Here is a 19,494-nt window from a genome sequence, read left to right on the forward strand (position 1 = left end):
CCACTAACCAGCTAGTTAACGGACAACCAGATGAAGGTGCAAGCTCCCGTTCTTGCCACGTCCTTGGCTGTCGTACTGTCCTGATGTGGGACATAAGCGACATGCGCGACCGGAGCGTTCAGGGCCATTGATCTCAGGCAGGGACAGGATATCCATCCGGACAGTACCAACAGAGCACAGGTTTATTTGAAACAAAAACACAGGTACTTAGGTAAAAAAAACAAACCACTAAATCAAACGGGTACTCGGTACATCTAGAGATAAAAGTCACCTGAAAACAGATGAGCACCTTTTCTTTTTTACCTTCCTCTCACGCCACCGGTTCGTAATTAAATGCAGATTGTTACAAACACACCTAATATTTACGGATAACGTTGTTTTGGGTGTTGACACCACACTTAGTGACAGAGAGCTTCAGAGCCCTAAAGACAGCCGGAGGTGTTCTCTAATACATTCTGTTAAACTGACCAACAGGCCCCATTCATCATTTATTAAAATACAGCACCTATAAAAAAATATCTTGACACTAGTTCAGTGTTATAAATATCCTGACACTAGTCCAGAGATTAAAGATATATATTCATAAATAATGCCATACATAGATAAATAGATATTCTGTACGTAGATTATAAATCCCGTCATAAAAGTGTCAACCTTACAGCGGGGCTGAGTTGTGAATGCCAAGATGGTCGTAGGCTGGAGTGCGTGCGTGCTTTTGTGTGTGTGTGTGTGTGTGTGTGTGTGTGTGTGTGTGTGTGTGTCTGTGTGTGTGTGTGTGTGTGTGTGTGTATGTGTGTAAGAGTTGGGTTGACCTTGTTGTCTGGCAAACGTCGAAAGGTCCCGAAGTTCCGTACAAACACACGTATTCCTGTAATCCCCCTTCACCCCTCTTTCTCTGATTGGTCCATCAACGTCACCGACCGTCACCAACGGGCCAGGGCTAGACCAGGGCCAAACCAGGGCCGGGGCCAGGCCGGGTCGGTCTCTAGCTCTGCTGGCACTCGTTGGTAGTGCAGGTGGCCTGCCTTTCGATCTGCCAGGTGCCTTCCTCGTAGGTGCAGTAGCAGATGGTGCAGTCGTCGATCTTCACTTCGCGGCCGGCGGGGATCACGGACGTGTCGGCGTAGCAGTTGGGCCCTGGCGGGGGGGGAGGGGGGCAGAAGGACAGACAGAAGGACAGACAGAAGGAGAGACAGAAGGACACGGGGGTTGTGATTTACGTTTGTGTGTTTTAGAGGCCAGGAGGACGGAGGGAACAGCCGAGGGTAATAATAGTCGGCTGCAGACAAAACGGCTGCAGACAAAATCCTGGCACTGGCTAACACCGGTGATCCACCCCCCCCACGCCCCGTGCCCTAACCATACACGCTTCAGTCCCTGCGACTGAGGTGGACTGTGTGGTTTTCTCTCTAAAGGTTCACTGCGTATGGGCAAGAGGGTTGCGCTCTCTTCAAGAACTATGTCATCCGCTGTGTTTTGAACCCAATTAGCGTCCGCCGGTGTCTGGTCCCTTTGTTCGCGTGCGCAGAGGTTCGAGTCTGACAGAAATTCTATCGGCTTCGTTGGCAAACCTTTCTCTATTTAATTTTTGGACCATGCATCCATTTTAATGATTCAATCCATCACTGCAACAGATCAGCCCTTCTGGTTTTCTCTATGGAAGTGGAGTGGCCATGGATTATTTACACCCAAACACCCACACACGCACACACATACACACACACATTATAGTTGATTTAACCTCGCACATCGTTTGTCATGGTGAATTTACATTAACGGATAAAATAAGCCGAAGCAGTTTGGACAATCACAAAATCATGTTTAACGGCCTTAAGATGATCTTCAAGCTGTTTCATTATCAATAGCGATTGTATCAATCAATTACGCCTAATGCAGGTGATTCATCTTAGTATGCACATGGACCGAAATGTGAGCGTAATAATAAGATGTTTATTTATTTATTTATTTACCAGGGACAGTGCACATTCATCAACATGTTGGCTTCCACACACCAATGAATATAAGTGCTAGCGTTAGCAAAAGAGCTCATCAGTTGTCCCTGGGCAGGTTAGTACAAATTTCTGGGGGTTGTATTATCAATACTTTGCTTCAGCCTGCACTGCAGTACAACACAACACCACATCATACATAAATACACAAGTATATTAGAAACCGATACGACAGATTAATGCAAGGACCGCGAGAGCTGAACATATTAAACAGTTGAATAGCGACTAGAGAGATCAAAGTCCGTACTACCCCCACACGTCGTGACCCTGTGGGATCCCCAGGTTTCAGCCAACACCCACTGGGATCAAGGGTGTCACTCAATTTAGTGAAGCACAAACATTGGAGGAAAAAAAAGCTCATCTATGTCCTCCAGAGAATCCTTCCCTGGGCACTGTTTATAAAAATACAGGGAGGTTTAAATTGAGTGTGTTTGTGTGTGTGTGTGCTTGTGTGTGTGTCATTGTGAGTCTCAGGAACTTGCAGACATAAAAGAGCCCAAGGCTTAATGTTGTGCAATTATTTTCATTTGTGCACATGGTCTCTCATAAATAAACAATACCTCTTATTTCTCTCTGATTTAATTATTTTCTCCTCTTTACGACCAGGACGAACCACTGTTTTAAACAGGTGGAAATCATCAGTGAATACCACACAGCATTCTTTCCTTCCTGCTCATCAAACCCCCCCCCCCCCACACACACACACACACACACACACACCTATTACCATATTTAGGCGGCATAGTTGTCTGGCCCTGAATCGTGTTATTGTAGCAGAGGATCGTCTGCATTCAGTCTTCATTCAACACATCGCTTCGTCACGGAAAGAGGTGCACCTTGGGATTTCTGTGATTAAAGGCGTTGAATTGTTGTGGGCCAGATAATGTGATCATGTCTGTCTCATTATTCTCATGTTCAAGGATTGAGCCGTCCAAGTCTCTGGGTGTCTGTGCGCCCCCATCTTTGCCCTTGCCACATTTGATAAAAGTGCTGTTAGATCGTGTGTGTGTGTGTGTGTGTGTGTGTGTGTGTGTGTGTGTGTGTGTGTGTGTTTTTGTTGATACTCTATTTTTCTCCAACAACATGTTTGCTGGGGTGAAAAGGGTTGTTGTTATTGTTGTTGTCTCTGGAGACTTTCCAACGCACGTATCCCTGACAGTGTTTCTCTCGTCTGGATATGAAACTGAATATTAAAAAAGCATTTGTTACAGTACTTTGCCACGTTATAATAGGACCTCATAGTGCTTAGTGTTACACACTGACAATCCTTTTATACAGGGAACTATATATTAGTTCCAAAAGCGCACCCGACGGAAAATACGTGTTTCATTTCGGAAGTATATGGAGGGAAATTAAACATTTGTAATGGAAGTTTCAATATTTAAACAACTAGGTATTGAAATCGGTCTTATCCCTGAGCTTCTGCAGTACCAACCATCCTAGGAAAATGGAACCATCCACGCAAATTAAGCCTACAACGAATCCATGTGGCATTATGTTGGCTGGCTGCCTTATTACCCCTGGTGTTACCACTGGTGTTCACCATCCCGGTAAAAATACAAGTGCTCCCTATCCCCAAACAACTTCCCCAAACACAGAACCCCCATAAATCACCCATTATCTCCCCTCACCGCCCTGCGAAGCATACGCTGCCCTGCAGAAGCAGCTCCCCCGGGTCAGGTGTAGCATAACAATGGCCGGCTCGCCGTAGGCTAACAAGGTCCTCCTCGCGGCAGGCCGTAATTAAGATGGTGATAAACGGGCAGACAGGGCTCTGACTGCAGCTGGACGGACGCACCCCGCACGTACCGACGCCGGACACATCTATCAACGAGAACGACCGCACACATCCATACGCCTTCCGATGAGTGCATGCACAGCAACCCCCCTCCCCGTGTGGATGGTGAGTCTTTCCGCGGCCCGGGCTGCAGTTCATCATCATTAGCGGGCGTTTAAAGGAACACCCTCGGAATTAACAGTCCCGTATGTGGCAGGATGCGGCGGGCAAAGCAAAGAGGCAGAGTAATCATGTGTCTTAACCAAATAAGTTGGGGAGTTTCCGCGCTGAGCGAGGGGATTTAATTAAAGGCTGCCAACGCCGTTGTTTCTTTTAATTAATGCACCGATTCGCTGCCACCTCGTCGGCCTCGGCCTATTACGCCGCTTATCATTTAACCACCGACCCTTTTTTGGTTTGGGCTTTCGTAGCACATTACACCCACGTCCCCTCTGCAGCCGTTCGGTGACGTCATCAGGGCGGACAGAAGCCCCCCCCCCCCCCCCCCGGGATGACCGGACCCCCCATGTGGTGCTGAAGAGCGGTCGGGACTCTCTCTCTCTCTCTGTCTCTCTGCAGTATGGCTGGGGGTGGTCGACCTTCCCCGAGAGACTCTGAAGGAGCAGAGCTCTCTGTAGCACCTGTGGCCATCGGAGCGCAGGATTAGCCGACCGCACCGCATTAGAGACCAGGGACATGTTCCGATCATCACCCGGCACTCCGCGCCGGAGCGCTAACAGCCCGGAGAGCCAACGTCTATCCCTGACACTTAGTCACGGTGACGCAGGGAAAAGCGGAAATCACTTCTTTTAATGGACTTGTTCAGTATATATATATAGTCATGATAAATGCATGGGGAGGGAGCTTGCTCTGTGGGACTGGTAGAACGGACACCAGGTGCTGGGAGCAGAGAAAAACCTCTTTCCCTTCCAGTATGAATAATTTCTCTCTCAGATGGAGGAGTGGACATATTTAAATGAGCGGCTTGTGTCCCAGCTCGGAACACAGAGCACATGGTGCAGAGGGTTTGGGGTTGGTCTAATCAACATAGACATGTTGGCTACAGCCACGCCGGAAGCTAACTATCAATTATTTTCGGCCTGCAAATTGCTGGCATGTTGCATTTCCAATGTGCACATTTCACCTGCTCCTCTTCAGTAATAGCCTGCAGTTACTCTGTATAAAAAAATGGTTTCCCACCAATTCTCTTTTCTTCCGCTGGTCTAACAAACTGTGAAACACTTCCTACCTTATGCTACAACTACATTGTCGTTTATCAGTAGAGTAGATCCAATATTTCCAATCAAAGTAAATTAATTACAGTGAGTTAGATACTGGTAATTATGGAGCAGGTATAATATTAGGTTTCTTGCTCGAGGTTGCCTATAGGAAAAATGCAAATTCGGGGGATTGATCTCTGTACCTTTTAGCTGCCTGAAACTGTCTCAGATCTGGTATTCATGTCATCTCTAATTTCGTTTAAGTCGATTGAATATTTTTACATTTAGCAGACGCTTTTATCGAAAGAGACTTACAACGGTTCATTCGAACACAGACGGCAGAGTCCACCATGCTGGGCGACAGACAGTTCTTCGGGAGGTAGGTTGCTCAGGGACACATCGACACTCAGCTAGGAGGAACCAGGGATCAAACCAGCAACCTTCCGGTAACCAGTCAATCCGCTGGACCTCCTGAGCTAAGCCGAGCCAAGAGGATCGAATAGTGGTGACTTTATAAATTCAAAGGATTGTCTTAATCCATCTTCCCCTTTGATTTCTCCGGCCACCTGCATGGTTCTCTAAATGACACAGTACCTGTATATGTTATATTTCAAAGGAAGATAATCATGGGTTACTCAGTTTCTTCCCACTGCAAGCAAAAGTAGCCGTAATCAGATGTCTTTAGACCTGTGTGAACAAATCAAATCACATGGAATGTTATTTTCCATTCTGATTAGGGGCCACTCTTATGTGTGGTCCTAAATCAGATGCAAGTCTGAATTCTTGCACTGGGACCTCAACTGTCATATCGTGATTCATGCTATTTTGACGTCACTCTAGATATCGACATTTGTCCCTCGAGCCACTCTGTGAATACAAACATCCAGGACAGCTGTGATGGAGGTTGTTGGTGAAGAGACAGTGAAACTAGTAAATAATTATAGCATTGTTGGGTGTTATTATTAATGATATTTTGTCACCCACAAAAGTGCCTTTGTGTTTTCTCTTGAATAGTGCTAGTCCTGCCTTGCAATTTCATCAAAACCTTACACAATGTTCAAACCATCTTGTTTGTAGGCTCTCTTATTCTATGTTGCGTGTCCTCAGAGACATTTAGGCCGCGCAGAGGCTCTGCAGAAGAGTGGATCAGAAAGCCAACTGACATCCACGCAGCAATGTAACTTGATGTTGTAGTTTTGAAAAAAGAACACATTTGTTTTAACGAATTGAGCCGCTCGGAAAATGAAAAGGAAATCAGATCTGAAAAAAATGATCCCAATTGAATACTAAGGCTCGCAGTGAGAACAAAGCCTTAGTTACTCACTACTTCTATCGTTTCTCCAGTGTTTTCTCTCAGTTCTGTGGGAGAGCTGCTTCCAAAGATGTCACTATATATCCAGTTAAAAACTGGAAATGCCAACAGAACATTGCTTCTGTTTATGGTGTGGGGCCAAATGTTTATTATGCAATTAATGTTACTGTGCATTTCCGATTAACCTTTCAGGGAAAAGCCAACGCAGAAGCATGCTAAAGGGTGCAAAACGTCTAATTGACACATCCTTCATATTGTCCATGGCTAATGGAAGGCTGGGGAATTTTGAGGCATAACTGTGACCCGCAAGGCCCACAAACATCCCATAATTACGCAGAGCACTGTCTTATCTTCTGGCTAAAACGCATGGCATTCATGGGCAGGCTGTCAAAATTGACCGTTACAAGTCTTATGATGACAGACCAAGACCGGTATTATTTCATGTCACTTTCAAAATGGTAGAGGTTTGTAGGGTGCAGTCTGTGAAATGCCACGCCAAAACAAAGTGACTTCTAAAAAAAGCTGTGCTTTCAAAGAGAATGCAGATATTGTGCGTGACTCCCTTAGGGATGGTAACAGAAGCATTGTGAAATGTCATTCATTATTATCGAAGAAAATATCTCAAATAAGCTGGACTGCAGGCCTACTCTTCATGAGAGTACTCATTTTTAATTTTATCAAGATAATATTTTAATGTCATGTGTGATAAATCAACGAACGTCAGGGAATGACACTCTCCTTCGTAGGTAATATTGTTAAATTAATCAATGTTGGCTCCTTTATTAAAGAATGGTATTAAGGTAAAATGTAGACCGTTTTTTGCACACTTTTGAAATAATATTCCTCCCATCTGGACTCTGCCCTTCTCCAGCCCTTGACAGGTGGAAGGACTGGAAATGGAAAAAGTCCACCTCTAAATTCTACTGCTAAAATAATTCCGGGTGAAACACATGAAAGTGGGTGTAATGTTTCTGTGTTGTTTTTCTACTTACTGAACCAAACCGTAATTCTAGATCACCAGACAACGGTTCCAAGAATACCTTCTTAATATGGTGAAGCTACATTTAGTTAATACTATCAGGGTTCTTCCTCTTTCGAGCAACATGCCTGCTAATCTGCCGGGTTCTCCTGAAGCTAATTGAGATGCCCAAAACAGTGTATTTACGATTCATGCTCTGAATACCACATTGTCAAAGTCATAAAATCAAAGTCAAAGGGTTGTAACGACGAGGCAAGGGTCTACTGCGTAATGAAGCCGATTCAGAGCCATTGTCAGGGCTGAGACACACAGGAAATGTTTAAAAAGTAGCATCGTCACCTTTGGTAAACATCTAGCAAATCCTTCTTATCATAAGGAATGAAGGAATCAGCAGCCACTCCGAATGGACAAATGATGCTTTAATACCAAGGCAGCTCCACATTTAAAGAAAAGTTTCATTTTTTGGTTGCTAAAGAAAACGGCCTGGTCTCAAAAGGCTTATTGTAAATCACTTCCTTGATGATATGAATCAGCCTCCATTCGGCTGGGCGCGCAGGTCGTAGCGCTCTATAAGAGCTGATTTGGGCTCCCGTTAAGGACTCTTATCACAGTGCTCTCTGTTTAGCGCTGACCCCTCGCGTCACGGCCTTTCTAGCGGACTCCTACCTTCCCTGTGTGTTGCCAAGGCAATAGCCTGTGAGGGCTGAGGTCAGGACGGAGGTGGCTGATGGTGGGGGCAGGAGTCGATGCAGGCGCTTGGAAAAATAGAGTGTGACATCTTGGGGACCCTAATTGCAACCGTTCGATAGAAGTAACAAAGTGCCCGACATCAAAACAACTCAAATAACATGGGGGCCGGCCGGAACACCGAAAACAACAGGAAAACAAACTGATTGGGATTTTTTTGTTGTCTTCAAAATGGAACGTAATTCATGTTTTTTTGTTTGGGAGAATAAAAGGAGGGCGTTTAGAAGTGAAACACTCGAGGCCCGAGACCATCGACGCCCTTAATCGGACAGATAAAAACAAAAACAGCCTTTGATTTAACACTTTAAATGATTTGAATTAATTACTGTGAGGTTTCACAAAAAAAGAGAAAAAAGCTTATGAAACAAACTAATTCAACTGCAATACGTTGCATTGTTTTAAGTTAATAAGCCTTTAAAAAAAAAAAGAGGGGTGAGCTGCTTCTTCTAATTTCCCAACCAAGGGACCCCATTCACAGATGTTCTTTGATATTCATGAACAACTGTCTGGGGCGGATGGTAGCGATAGCACTCACTTTCATCTCTCTCACTCTCTCTCTCTCTCTCTCTCTCTCTCTCTCTCTCTCTCTCTCTCTCTCTCTCTCTCTCTCTCTCTCCCCCTCTCTCTCTCTCTCTCTCACCCTCTCTCTCTCTTTAACCCTCTCTCCCTCTCTCTCTTTCTCTCTCCCCCCCTCTCCCCCCCCCCCCCCCCCCCCCCTCTCTCTCTCGCTCTCCTTCTCTCTCTCTCTCTTGGCTCATCCTCAAGTGTCTGCATGCATTGAGGCTGATCAACACACTCCCGAACCACGACTCCCGATCTTGCACGCTCTTGCCAAAGCCGAGGCTAATTTCTGTTCATAATTAGATGAAACCTCCCAGACCTCTGAATAGTTTAATAGAATATAGGCGCTGGTATAGGAGCGATTGAGGCAGAGCGGTATTTTACCTGGGAGCTGACACTAACAGCTAGTGACAGCTGAGACGACTTGTTGAATAATAAGCTTAACGTATTATCATATATGGAAGGTATGAATATGAAACAATCAGAAACATATGCAAGATATATTTAGTCTGCTTCGGTTTGGCTGTCAATCTTTTTGTTGCTGTTTTGTATGGAAACGATATACAAGATTATGTTATCTGATCTCAGCGGGGTTTTTCCTTCTCTCTGCTCGGTGTAATGCATGTTTTGATTGGATTAGTGTTTGCTGATAAAGTAACAGCTTTACTCTCTCAATTATAAGGATTTCTAAGTGAAAGTGTGACAACAACATGGTCCCCAAAGCTGGAACGGCAGTTGGGCTTTGATGTCAAACTCGATGTTTCCACATTTGGAGGAGGTCCTACCATATGGCGCCGTGTCAAACAACATCTGCTGGCATGTCAGATCATCAACAACCTTCATTACGTAATTTGAACCAAGATTAATTCCATTCTGTTGGAAATTGGTAGTGCCATGACAAGCATTGGTTTGCTCTATGTTTCCAGTAAATAGGTAAATAACCCAACATGAATAAAGATTAACCGCTAAGACAACATATAAAAAATTATTAACATTCCATATTCAAGCTGGTGTTTGCCAGATAATTGAATTCAAATTATACTAATTGTGTATAAAGCGCTAATTGGTTTCTGTTCAGAATTCCTCTCTGATACGCTTCTGTGTTCTAAACACAGAACGCAACAGAGCTCTCAGTTCACCAGGGGCTAGGCTGCTTACTGTTCCCGGGTTCAAGCCAAGCATGGTAAAGCTGCTTTGAGTTTTTATGCACCACATATCTGGAGCAAACTCCCAGAACCTACTTTTAAATCAGGGCTCAAAACTTTTCTGTTTGCCACAGCATTTTATTCGAAGTTATGTCTGCAGTGGCTTATTTATTCTGCACCTTCTTATTATTCTAGTTTGTAGTAATCTTTTGAATGTGTTTTATTGTGTTACATTGATTGTCCTTTAAATAACTTTACAATGTGATTCCCGCCTTTAAAGTACTCTGTATGGGCTTTGTGTTTGGATGGTCCAATATCTAAATCGACTGTATATCTATATATGGATACATAGAAACATATATATATATATAAATAGGTGCCTTGCTTTGGCTTTGACTTATTTCCATTTATTATTCACCGACATTAACATTTAGTATTTTGGCAGAAGCTGTTATCCAACCTGCAGGTTAGGCTCAGGATAATTACATTATACAAACAATATCAGAGCCACTCAAAGATCCTTACAATTTTCAAATTATTCGGTATTAAGAAACTATGCAAATATCGCCATTTGAATCTAATTAAGGTACCCTACTTGGCAGCTGAAAAGCGTGTTAGCGGTGAAGACAACTTGTCCATATGACATGATTAGCATTTCAACAGAAAGCATAGCATCCATTCTCCGTCTATTACTAGCTAACACACAGCTGTCTAGGAAGTATGGTCACTTCGGATCAAAACCAAACTTGTCCCGCACTAATTACCACTTTTACGTGAAAATATTGCGGAAGAAGGATATGCTGTGAATCTGTAATTTCATATTGCTTGTGGTATCCATGTGATTGATTGGACCTTAACACTAGTTTGTCTTAATGGGCACCAAAGGAGTGCAATTTATAGCACAAGGTAAAAGGCCAGTTCATTAATATTGTTAATATTCCCAGCAGTCATATGCTGAATTGATGATGATGGCAACAATAAGGAAAAACAAACATCAGAATTTTGAGTAAATATCAGCGGCACGCATGCATAGAAAAAGGGGAAGGCAGAAGGACGGGTTTTTTAAATGCATACCAAATTCAACAAGACGAACCGAAACGATTCCCCACGGATAAAAGTCCTTTTATTGGGCCGTGAAATACTGTGAATGGTGTGCGCACGCTGTTCTACTCATCACACATCAACGTGCGGTAACCTTATGGTAATACGGAGACTGATGCAATCTTTAAACCCGCCCCGATCCTTATTGCCTGAAAGAGCGCATGGCTTTGTCGAGACTTTTGAATAAACATGCGCACTCACTGTGCGCGGGCCGCGTGCCTGCCAGCTGCAGAGCGCTGCCCGTGCATATCTATGCCTTGTCTACAGATTGATGGGCACGGAGAATCTACGGGGTATGAAAGCAGGGGGTTGTGGAGCACGAGCCACACTCTGCAGAAAGCACTTACAACACTCTGGCTGTGTACTAACTACAGTGGCACTGGATGGCCTCAGATAACAGGGCGAAGGCAGAACTGCCGGGTGACAGTGAACAAAAATGCATTTTAATGAGCGCATGGGGACGGTAACTAACAGCAAAACCTTCAGCCGAGTTTGATTTAGTTTAGTCGTTTAGCGTCTTGGCCCGCTCTGTCTGCATCTTTAAAAAGTCACCTGTTAGTTGGTGAGTCCTTCATTAAAATCAGTCCGGATGAATTAACGCAGCGAGGAAATCCACGAGGCCGCCGAGGGGCAGGGGGGGGGGCGCAGAGCGGGCCGTGAATACGGGACGCCTCTCGCTCGCCTGCGGAGCCGGGCGTGAGAGTTATAACAGTGATTCATGAATGATTTAAAGCGCATTTGTTTTGAAAAACACCACAACCGGGTGGGGGCGGGGGGTGAATGGAGTAGTTTCAGATCCCGATCCAGATACATATCGCCAGTCATCGTTCTTGTTTAGCGTGAGGCGCGAGGAGGACGGGGGGGGGGGCTGACCGTGCCACGCCGCATTAGAGTCACACAGGGACAGAATCCGGGGCACGTTGTCCAGAACCATCGCAGACTACTTTGGGGGCCCACGCCCACGACCCTGACAGGAGCTCACTGGCATGCAGCTCCTGCCTCGAATGATGTCGCCGTGACAACAAGCAGCTATAGATACAGGCTTGTCGGCGAACACGGACTGATGCCCAACAGCCCTGTCCATTAGGGAAACAAGACTCTGACTCAACAGCCACTTTGTTTTGAAGGGGGGAGCAGGGTCTGGGTGCGAGTCGTGATCTTTTTATCTGAGTACATGAGGCACTGCTTCACCTCCTCATGCGCTGCGCTCAAAGCACGACCACAACGTGAGACGCCGCCGCTCCTGGGGGCCCCAGCGAGCCGGCTGAGAGTATGAAGAGGGCTAGTCATGCCCTTAACCTCTCCGCTGCGCCTCTCCTCCCATTCTCCCGAGATTTATATGAGTGTGGAAAAATTTGCCCACGGTTGAGCGTTTATGCATCGCTGCCTCCCCCCGCCCCCGCCTCCCACGACAGTGACGAATGAGTCCACCCCGCTTTGCTGCAGCCAGATCAGCAGTGAGGCAGCAGCAGGCAGGCAGGACTGACCCGGCCCCGGCAGGAGAGACACAGAGCAGAGGAACCGGCTCAGAGACGGTTCAGCCCGGGTGGGGGTCGAGGGGAGCCTGGCTGTTGCCAGACCAGGCTCCATCGTAGATTGCACGTTGGTCTTAAGAAGCTGCTGTCAAGTTCTTCAGCACGGGAGGCGTGATCGACGGGCCTAGTTCAACTGACTCTGTACGCGATTGGCTGCTCGCCGTCGCTTCCCTGTCGTCATCGTGTTAAACCAGCCAATAGCGCGCCAGGGGGGGAAATGCCAGCTTGGCGATTGGCTCCCGCAAAAACCGTATCGGAAGCAGAAAGGAGTGTATTGCTCTTCTTCGGACCCTGCTGCCGGAGGGCGACTTCAGGTCGCCGGCAGAACGGGTGGGGGGGCACCCAGGCTAGGTCTAGGGGGGGGACGGGAGGGCAGGGGGAGCTGCTCTTGCAGGGGACTCACCGCTCTTGCAGATGGGGCAGCACTGCTCGGGCTCGTACTGGGGGTCCACGCACTCCGTCTGCGGGCAGGCCGACAGCGAGCACAGCACCTCCCCACTGGGCTCGCAGCGGCATTTCTCGCACGGAGACACCTGAGGAGGAGGGAGCAGGGGGAGTTACTCTCACCACACAACATGAGCCCTTAGCACACTCGCAAACACAGGAATCAACTTGAAGGAATCCATATGCATTGCTTTGTATTTCTAATGAAGGCCTTTTTCTAAATTGCTACGTTTCCCTCTGGACCCTTCACACACACACACACACACGCACACACGCACGCAGACACACACAAACACACACGCACAGACACACACAAACACACACACGCAGACACACACAAGCATGATTATACACTGTCTGTTTGTCTAGCTATTTAATCACAGCCCCAACACACACACACACACACACAAAGACACAAAGACACACATACACACACACACACACACACACACACAAAGACACACACGTGCATGAATGCACACACACACACACCGTCTCTCCGTCCAGCTACCTAATGACAGAGAAAATGTAAAGAGAGGTTGAGGGATGGAGAAGTCCATCAACTGGGACAACATCCTTCCTAGGGCTTTTATTGGAGCCGCTTCACTTTAGGGGACAGCCTAGTCTAGAAATTAACTTCAGCGCACAATCAGGGGAAACAGGGAAATCAATAGAAAGGGAAATGAAAGGAAAGTTGCATCCAATTTCTTGTGCCTCAATGGAGTACAGATGATTACTTAGGTTTGCAGCGCTTGATAGAAGCTCGAACTGGACAATCAAACGGTGACATAATGATATAATGATACATGATACGATGCATTATATAATGGTTAATGATACTGATAAGATAAGCCCATCCATCGTTGGCTATTTTCTTATTTTTCCATTGCTGGCCGTTTGCACCCAGGCTACAGCCTGGCTTGGCTGTTCGCACAGCCTGTCTGGCTGTAGATTGCAGAGGTGTGCAGTGGCTTTGCATGGCTAGACACTGTGAAAGCTGGGGCCAAGCAGTATTTACAGTAACCCCCTGGAACGCCGCAATCAGCCATTACAGAAAATGAATAAATAAATATGTCAGATGAACGCTTGTTCCTGTTGCTGTGGCTTGCTGGGCAACGCATGCCCTGCACTCTGGAATGGTACGGAAATTGCTTCTTTTGGCTCCAGCTAAAGTCGAGAGACCTTCTCCTTGGTTTCTTGGTTTATTAAGTCGCAAGACGAGACTTTAGAGACAAAAAAGAAAGACTTGGGGATGGCAGCGTGCCAGCCATTTATCAGCCCTTAACTCCAGGTGGACTCGTTCTAACAGAATAAGGATATAAATGCTGGTACCAGTAATGTATTCTGTTCATAACAGGCCAGACACCCCACTCATTGTGGGCCCCTTGAAAGGGCGTTGAATAATGAAACATTAAAGATCTTTATCTTCCCTCATCGTTTTAGCAGCATCTCAATCCACAGCTGAACTGACACACGCAGACACATGCACACACCCAAACACCCATACACACACTCACACTCACACACACACACACACACGCTCACACACACACGCACACACACACAAACACACACACACCAAAGTTGCACAGCGAGTAATGCAGGTAAGAAAAAACTTGCCGCATACAAATTCAGGATGTCTGTAAATTGCATCTCTAGTAGAGAGGGCTTATAGAGGCTTTTTGTCTGCAACAAATGGCATGCTCTGTTGCTCGCCCAGTGTCCCTTTAGGACAACATTGGCAATAGCAAGGTGCCCATGCTGCGCTGCCATTAAATTGTACTAGTGCAGTGGCGGTGTGGCACTGTGCTGTCAGCACTTTCCCTGATGATTTGGGCACATGTCAGGAGTGAGTGAGTGAGTTCAACGGCCTCACCTTGAACTCCTCCAGAGAGCCGTACACCTTGCCTCTGAACTCGCAGTTGTTCTTCCTCTCCCTGCACTGCGGGCAGCACTGGCTGGTGTCCACCCTGACACAGCGCGGGTGCATCCGGGGACACTCGGGCTTACTGCACAGCGGGCCCTCGTCCGTGCACAGGCACGGGCACGCCGAGGGCCCCGGCGTGAACTGCTCCCCGATGGCGAACACGAAGCCGCTCTCGTCCACGCAGCCCTTGCCACGGTAGTCCGGGTAGGCGTACTCGTCGATGGCCTCCTGGGAGAGGTCCACGCGGTCCCCCGTGGGGCCCTCGTCGATCTGGTTGTCCCGCTCGCTCCAGGGCGGCTCCTGCGTCGTCGCCGCCCTGCCTCCCTTCCTCTGGGGGCCCGGGTTGGGTGCCGGCGCCGCGCTGCTGGCGTTCGCCTCCTGCCGGAGCCCCAGCGCCGTGAGCTCCTGGAGCCCCAGCTGGTGCTCCGCGTCCCGGAGGGGGTCTGGGGTGGCGGGCGCGGCCCGGTCCCCGCGGGGCCCCTGGGTCAGCACGAGCTCCAGGGGGCCCCTGCGCAGCGGCAGCGGCGCTATGGGACCGCCCCGCGCCACGCTCGCTAGGAACCACAGAGCAAATATAACCTCTGCTGTCATGGCAACCGCCTGCAGCATCACTCTCCCCCTTGAGCCCCCAGCCACCACCCCCGCCTCCCTCCTCCTCCTCCTCCTCCTCCTCCTTCCCTCCTCCTCCACCAGCTAGGTGGGTAACTGGTGTTGGCTCACATGACACTCTTCACATCCCCGGTGCAAGCGGATCCATCTGTAAGGACGAGAGAAGGGGACAGTGAGAGCGCTATATGTCGTTACATGTCACGCGTCGTTGACATCGCCTTTGTTCCGTTCCCGTTTCGAACGCTTCCAAAAAAATTGAACGCGGGACTGACTTCAGAGCGTGCCGAGCAAACACCCTGTAGTTCCTCGCGGAAGCATGTAGCGTCAGTGAATTGGATTGTCAGAGTAGGGTGTTTTTGCGGGACTGTGTCAAGCAATCAATGCAGCTACACACCGGAAGACTTCCTTGCATCAATTGCTTCCAGTCGTTGCGGACCGGAGAGAAAAATGATTTTTCTGAAGAAAAGTGTGAATAACATATTTGTCGGTTTCCTTTTCTACTGCAGATCGGTGCCTTTTTAACAGGAGTTTCATCGAATTTTAAAAAGCAGGAACTGATTCGAAACTGAGTATCGCTCCATGCAAGGCATGGATAATTTATCAGAGGTTATAGAAAAAAAATATGAATACAAAACAATCGACATTGAGTTAGGTCAAGTTCAAACAAACTTTGTGTAGTGTGCTCTGGTTGGATTTTAAAACGAGTAATCCCAGCCTTTGTTAGAAAAATAGTAGTGTAGAATGTAAATGAGTGGCAGATCTACAGGGTGAACATTACTAATGTGCCAACCCATTAGAAGACACTTGGAAACGGGGACGTGTAAGGGGTCACGATTAGCATTTCCACGGCACTTGATACTGCACTGTGGAGCTTTCTTTTGTTCACCTGATCTGTAGAAGTTCCTAGAATTTCAATGGCCTTCTCCCAATCAGACACCTGGCGGCTGTGCGGAGCCGTCTGTGGCCTAGTTGCACTCATGTATCACGGACGCACACTTATGTTGTGTGACGGCCATGTGGACATGTGTAGCTGTGCTTAGAAGAAGCCTGGAAGCGACCAGCTCCGAATGGAGCTGCTCAGTTCAGAGGGATCAATAATGTTTCTGTCTGCACAGCTTCGGCTGATTTGTAAACTTCAACGAACAGATCTTATCCAAAGACCGATGCAGGAGCTGTCTGAAGTCAGCTCGCTGGTAAATGTGTTGATGGGAAATCCAAGACAATGTGAGAGGTTTGAAAGATAATTTGAGACATTTCGGTAATCATTTCACGACAAAATGCGGTGGACAACATAGCTGTGAAAAAAACAACAATTCTTAATTTAATTTTCTGTTACAAAAATATATTGTATTTGCTGTGGAAAAAGAAGAATTAATAGCAGTGAAAGTAGTAGTAGAAAAATCGAGCGATGGCAAATGGCTGTTATATGGCCATACTATAATAGTTGGCTTGCTGTGTTAGAGACAGAATCCTTGGAGCAGCCATGGTACGGAGGAAGGCAGCGGAACGAGTTGCATACAGATAGAGCTGCAACTCTCAGCTGAGAAATACAGACGGATAGAGAAGACGGAAAGATTCATAGTGACAAAATATGGGAATAAGGGAGAGGGGCAGAACAAGAGAAAATTATAGAGAAAACTAGAGAGAGCCAGAGAGAGAACTAGAGAAACCCAGAGAGACCCAGAGAGAGAGCCAGAGAGAGACCCAGAGAGAGACCCAGAGAGAGAGCCAGAGAGAGCCAGAGAGAGACCCAGAGAGAGACCCAGAGAGAGAGCCAGAGAGAGCCAGAGAGAGCCAGAGAGAGAGCAAGAGAGAGACCCAGAGAGAGACCCAGAGAGACCCAGAGAGATCCAGAGAGACAGCCAGATAGAGACCCAGAGAGAGAGCCAGAGAGACCCAGAGAGAGAGCCAGAGAGAGACCCAGAGAGAGACCCAGAGAGACCCAGAGAGAGCCAGAGAGAGAGCCAGAGAGACAGCCAGAGAGAGACCAAGAGAGAGAGCCTGAGAGACCCAGAGAGAGACCCAGAGAGACCCAGAGAGAGCCAGAGAGACAGCCAGAGAGACTCAGAGAGAGAGCCAGAGAGAGAGAGAACAGAGAGAGACCCAGAGAGAGAGAACAGAGAGAGCCAGAGAGAGAGAGAACAGAGAGAACAGAGAGAACCAGAGAGAGAACAGAGAGAGCCAGAGAGACAACAGAGAGAACAGAGAGAGTGCACGCTAGAGCGTCAGACAGAGGAAGTGTTAAAGCAAGAGAGTGAAATAGCACAAGACAGGGGGAGAGAGGGACAGAGAGGGAGAGAGAGAGATGGATGGAGATGGCTTGAGAGAGAGATGAGCCAAGGTCTCATTAGCAAAATAACCTCATTTGGGTTTCCTCAGCTTCAGCCTCCCCACCTTAACAGCTGTTGTCACGGCTGCTGCTTTCACACACTGCTGCTGAGTTGCCCTGGGTGTGCATGTTGGTGCCTTGTCTCTTGTGGGCTAAACTGGGATGCACCATCAGTCCGTCTCAACATTTATCCTTATCTCCGCTTTTTATTTTCCTCGATCCGTACAGAAGCATCCAAACAAACATCCATCCAACTCGATATTGGCCTCTTTGTGGATCGATACGCACTAGAATTGATTGATTGTCTTAGCCCACCTGGATGTAGTTAAGGTCTTGTTTGCGAATACATGTTGTCTTAATTGGAAATGATGTCTTTCCTGGACTTTGCTGCAATATCCCATACTAATGGTAATAAACCATATTTTACCAAATATGGTTTATTTGAAGGATTACCCTCTGCTGGAGTTTTGGATCGAAATCCAAATTGAACACAATGTTTCCCAGCAATAGGCTGAAAAGTTGCAGCTGTACTAGAGGGCAGGAATTAATAGAGACCAGTGGGCTGTATGTCAAATAATAGACTTGGTTTTCCCACAGCGTCGCCGGTGAGGCTGAGCTATTGTGTTATTACATCTGCCAAGGAGGACATGTTTCTGCCCAGGGTCGACAGTTTGCTTTTCTGACAGATTGTCGAGAAGAAGAAAATGCACCCTTAAAAAAAGTCGTGGATAATGGTATAGAGTAGCGTCCTAGTGGAACGTGTTTTATGATTCCTCAAGAGAGAAAGGTATGTTTTATTAAAACCCAGAACGGTATAATATATGTTCTGTGTCAGTGTGACAATAAAAAGGTGAAATTGAAAAGGGGATGGTTTGATCACCAGATTGCTAGTATGGATAATCCAACAAAAAAAGTTCAGTACTGAATGAAATTCATGTGAATTCAAATAAAAACGATTCCATTCAACTGACATCCAGAATTGTTTGATGAATAAAGAAACCATCTTATCTTATCAACAGACTTGGGTTGGGGTTCATGGCTAGTCTGGGATGAACCATGGCGGGAGAAGCGTGGTGTAGAGGGGTGTTTAAACCCCCCACACACACACGCACGCACACACACACGCACACACACACACACACACACACACACACACACACACACACACACACACACACACACACACACACACACACACACACACACACACACACTTTTGGAGCATCATGCAACACCATGAAAACTAACGATAAGCCGAGCTTGCATTTGACCGATGGTGATAAATGATAGCAGACAACGATGGAGTTGGAGTGGCTGCCTGCGAAATGTTGATTTTGGTTCTGCCTGTGACTTTGTATTTTACCGCACTCACTATTTCTCGCTAATTGCAAAGGACATCGAGTTGGCCTAGCGCAAACAAATGGTTAGTTTCGAGAAGAGTGGGCGTTGCAAGTTGCATAATCATAGATGAGCTTCTGAAGCACCACTTTAGAAGGAGCTTACATTTCTGAAATTGTTATGCTAATAAAAAATGTATGCTTGAATATGTGTGGTTGTGGTATGAATTGGTTAATAACGGCAAGGGTTGGCAGGCAAAGGACAACATTGACCAACCCGAACATGTAGAAGGACCCTGTAGGCGGCCACCAATATGAAGCTCTATAAAATACGCAACGACCACACAAACAGCTGTTGTGTTGCTGTGTTTTCCACGCTCTAGCAGCCTTTGCTTCAGTTTCACTTTGGCTCCATTCTCTGAACCTCCCCGTGTTTATTATCAGAGCAGAATCCACAGCCAG

At 46.9% G+C, this 19,494-nt stretch overlaps 1 protein-coding gene across 1 annotated transcript; it reads right to left on the minus strand.

Moving 5' to 3' along the window:
- Positions 1–985: 985 nt before the first annotated feature.
- On the minus strand, positions 986–15,366 carry vwc2 (von Willebrand factor C domain containing 2; the record flags this gene model as incomplete). The annotated part of the gene is made up of 3 exons (XM_079729018.1): positions 986–1,137; positions 12,790–12,919; positions 14,707–15,366. The coding sequence occupies 3 exons, from the start codon at positions 15,364–15,366 to the stop codon at positions 986–988; spliced, it is 942 nt and encodes a 313-aa protein (XP_079585144.1).
- Between the last annotated feature and the right edge of the window lie 4,128 nt (positions 15,367–19,494).

This window comes from Pollachius pollachius (assembly GCF_949987615.1).
Source record: "Pollachius pollachius genome assembly, chromosome: 2".
In the NCBI taxonomy this organism is placed as follows: Eukaryota; Metazoa; Chordata; class Actinopteri; order Gadiformes; family Gadidae; genus Pollachius; species Pollachius pollachius.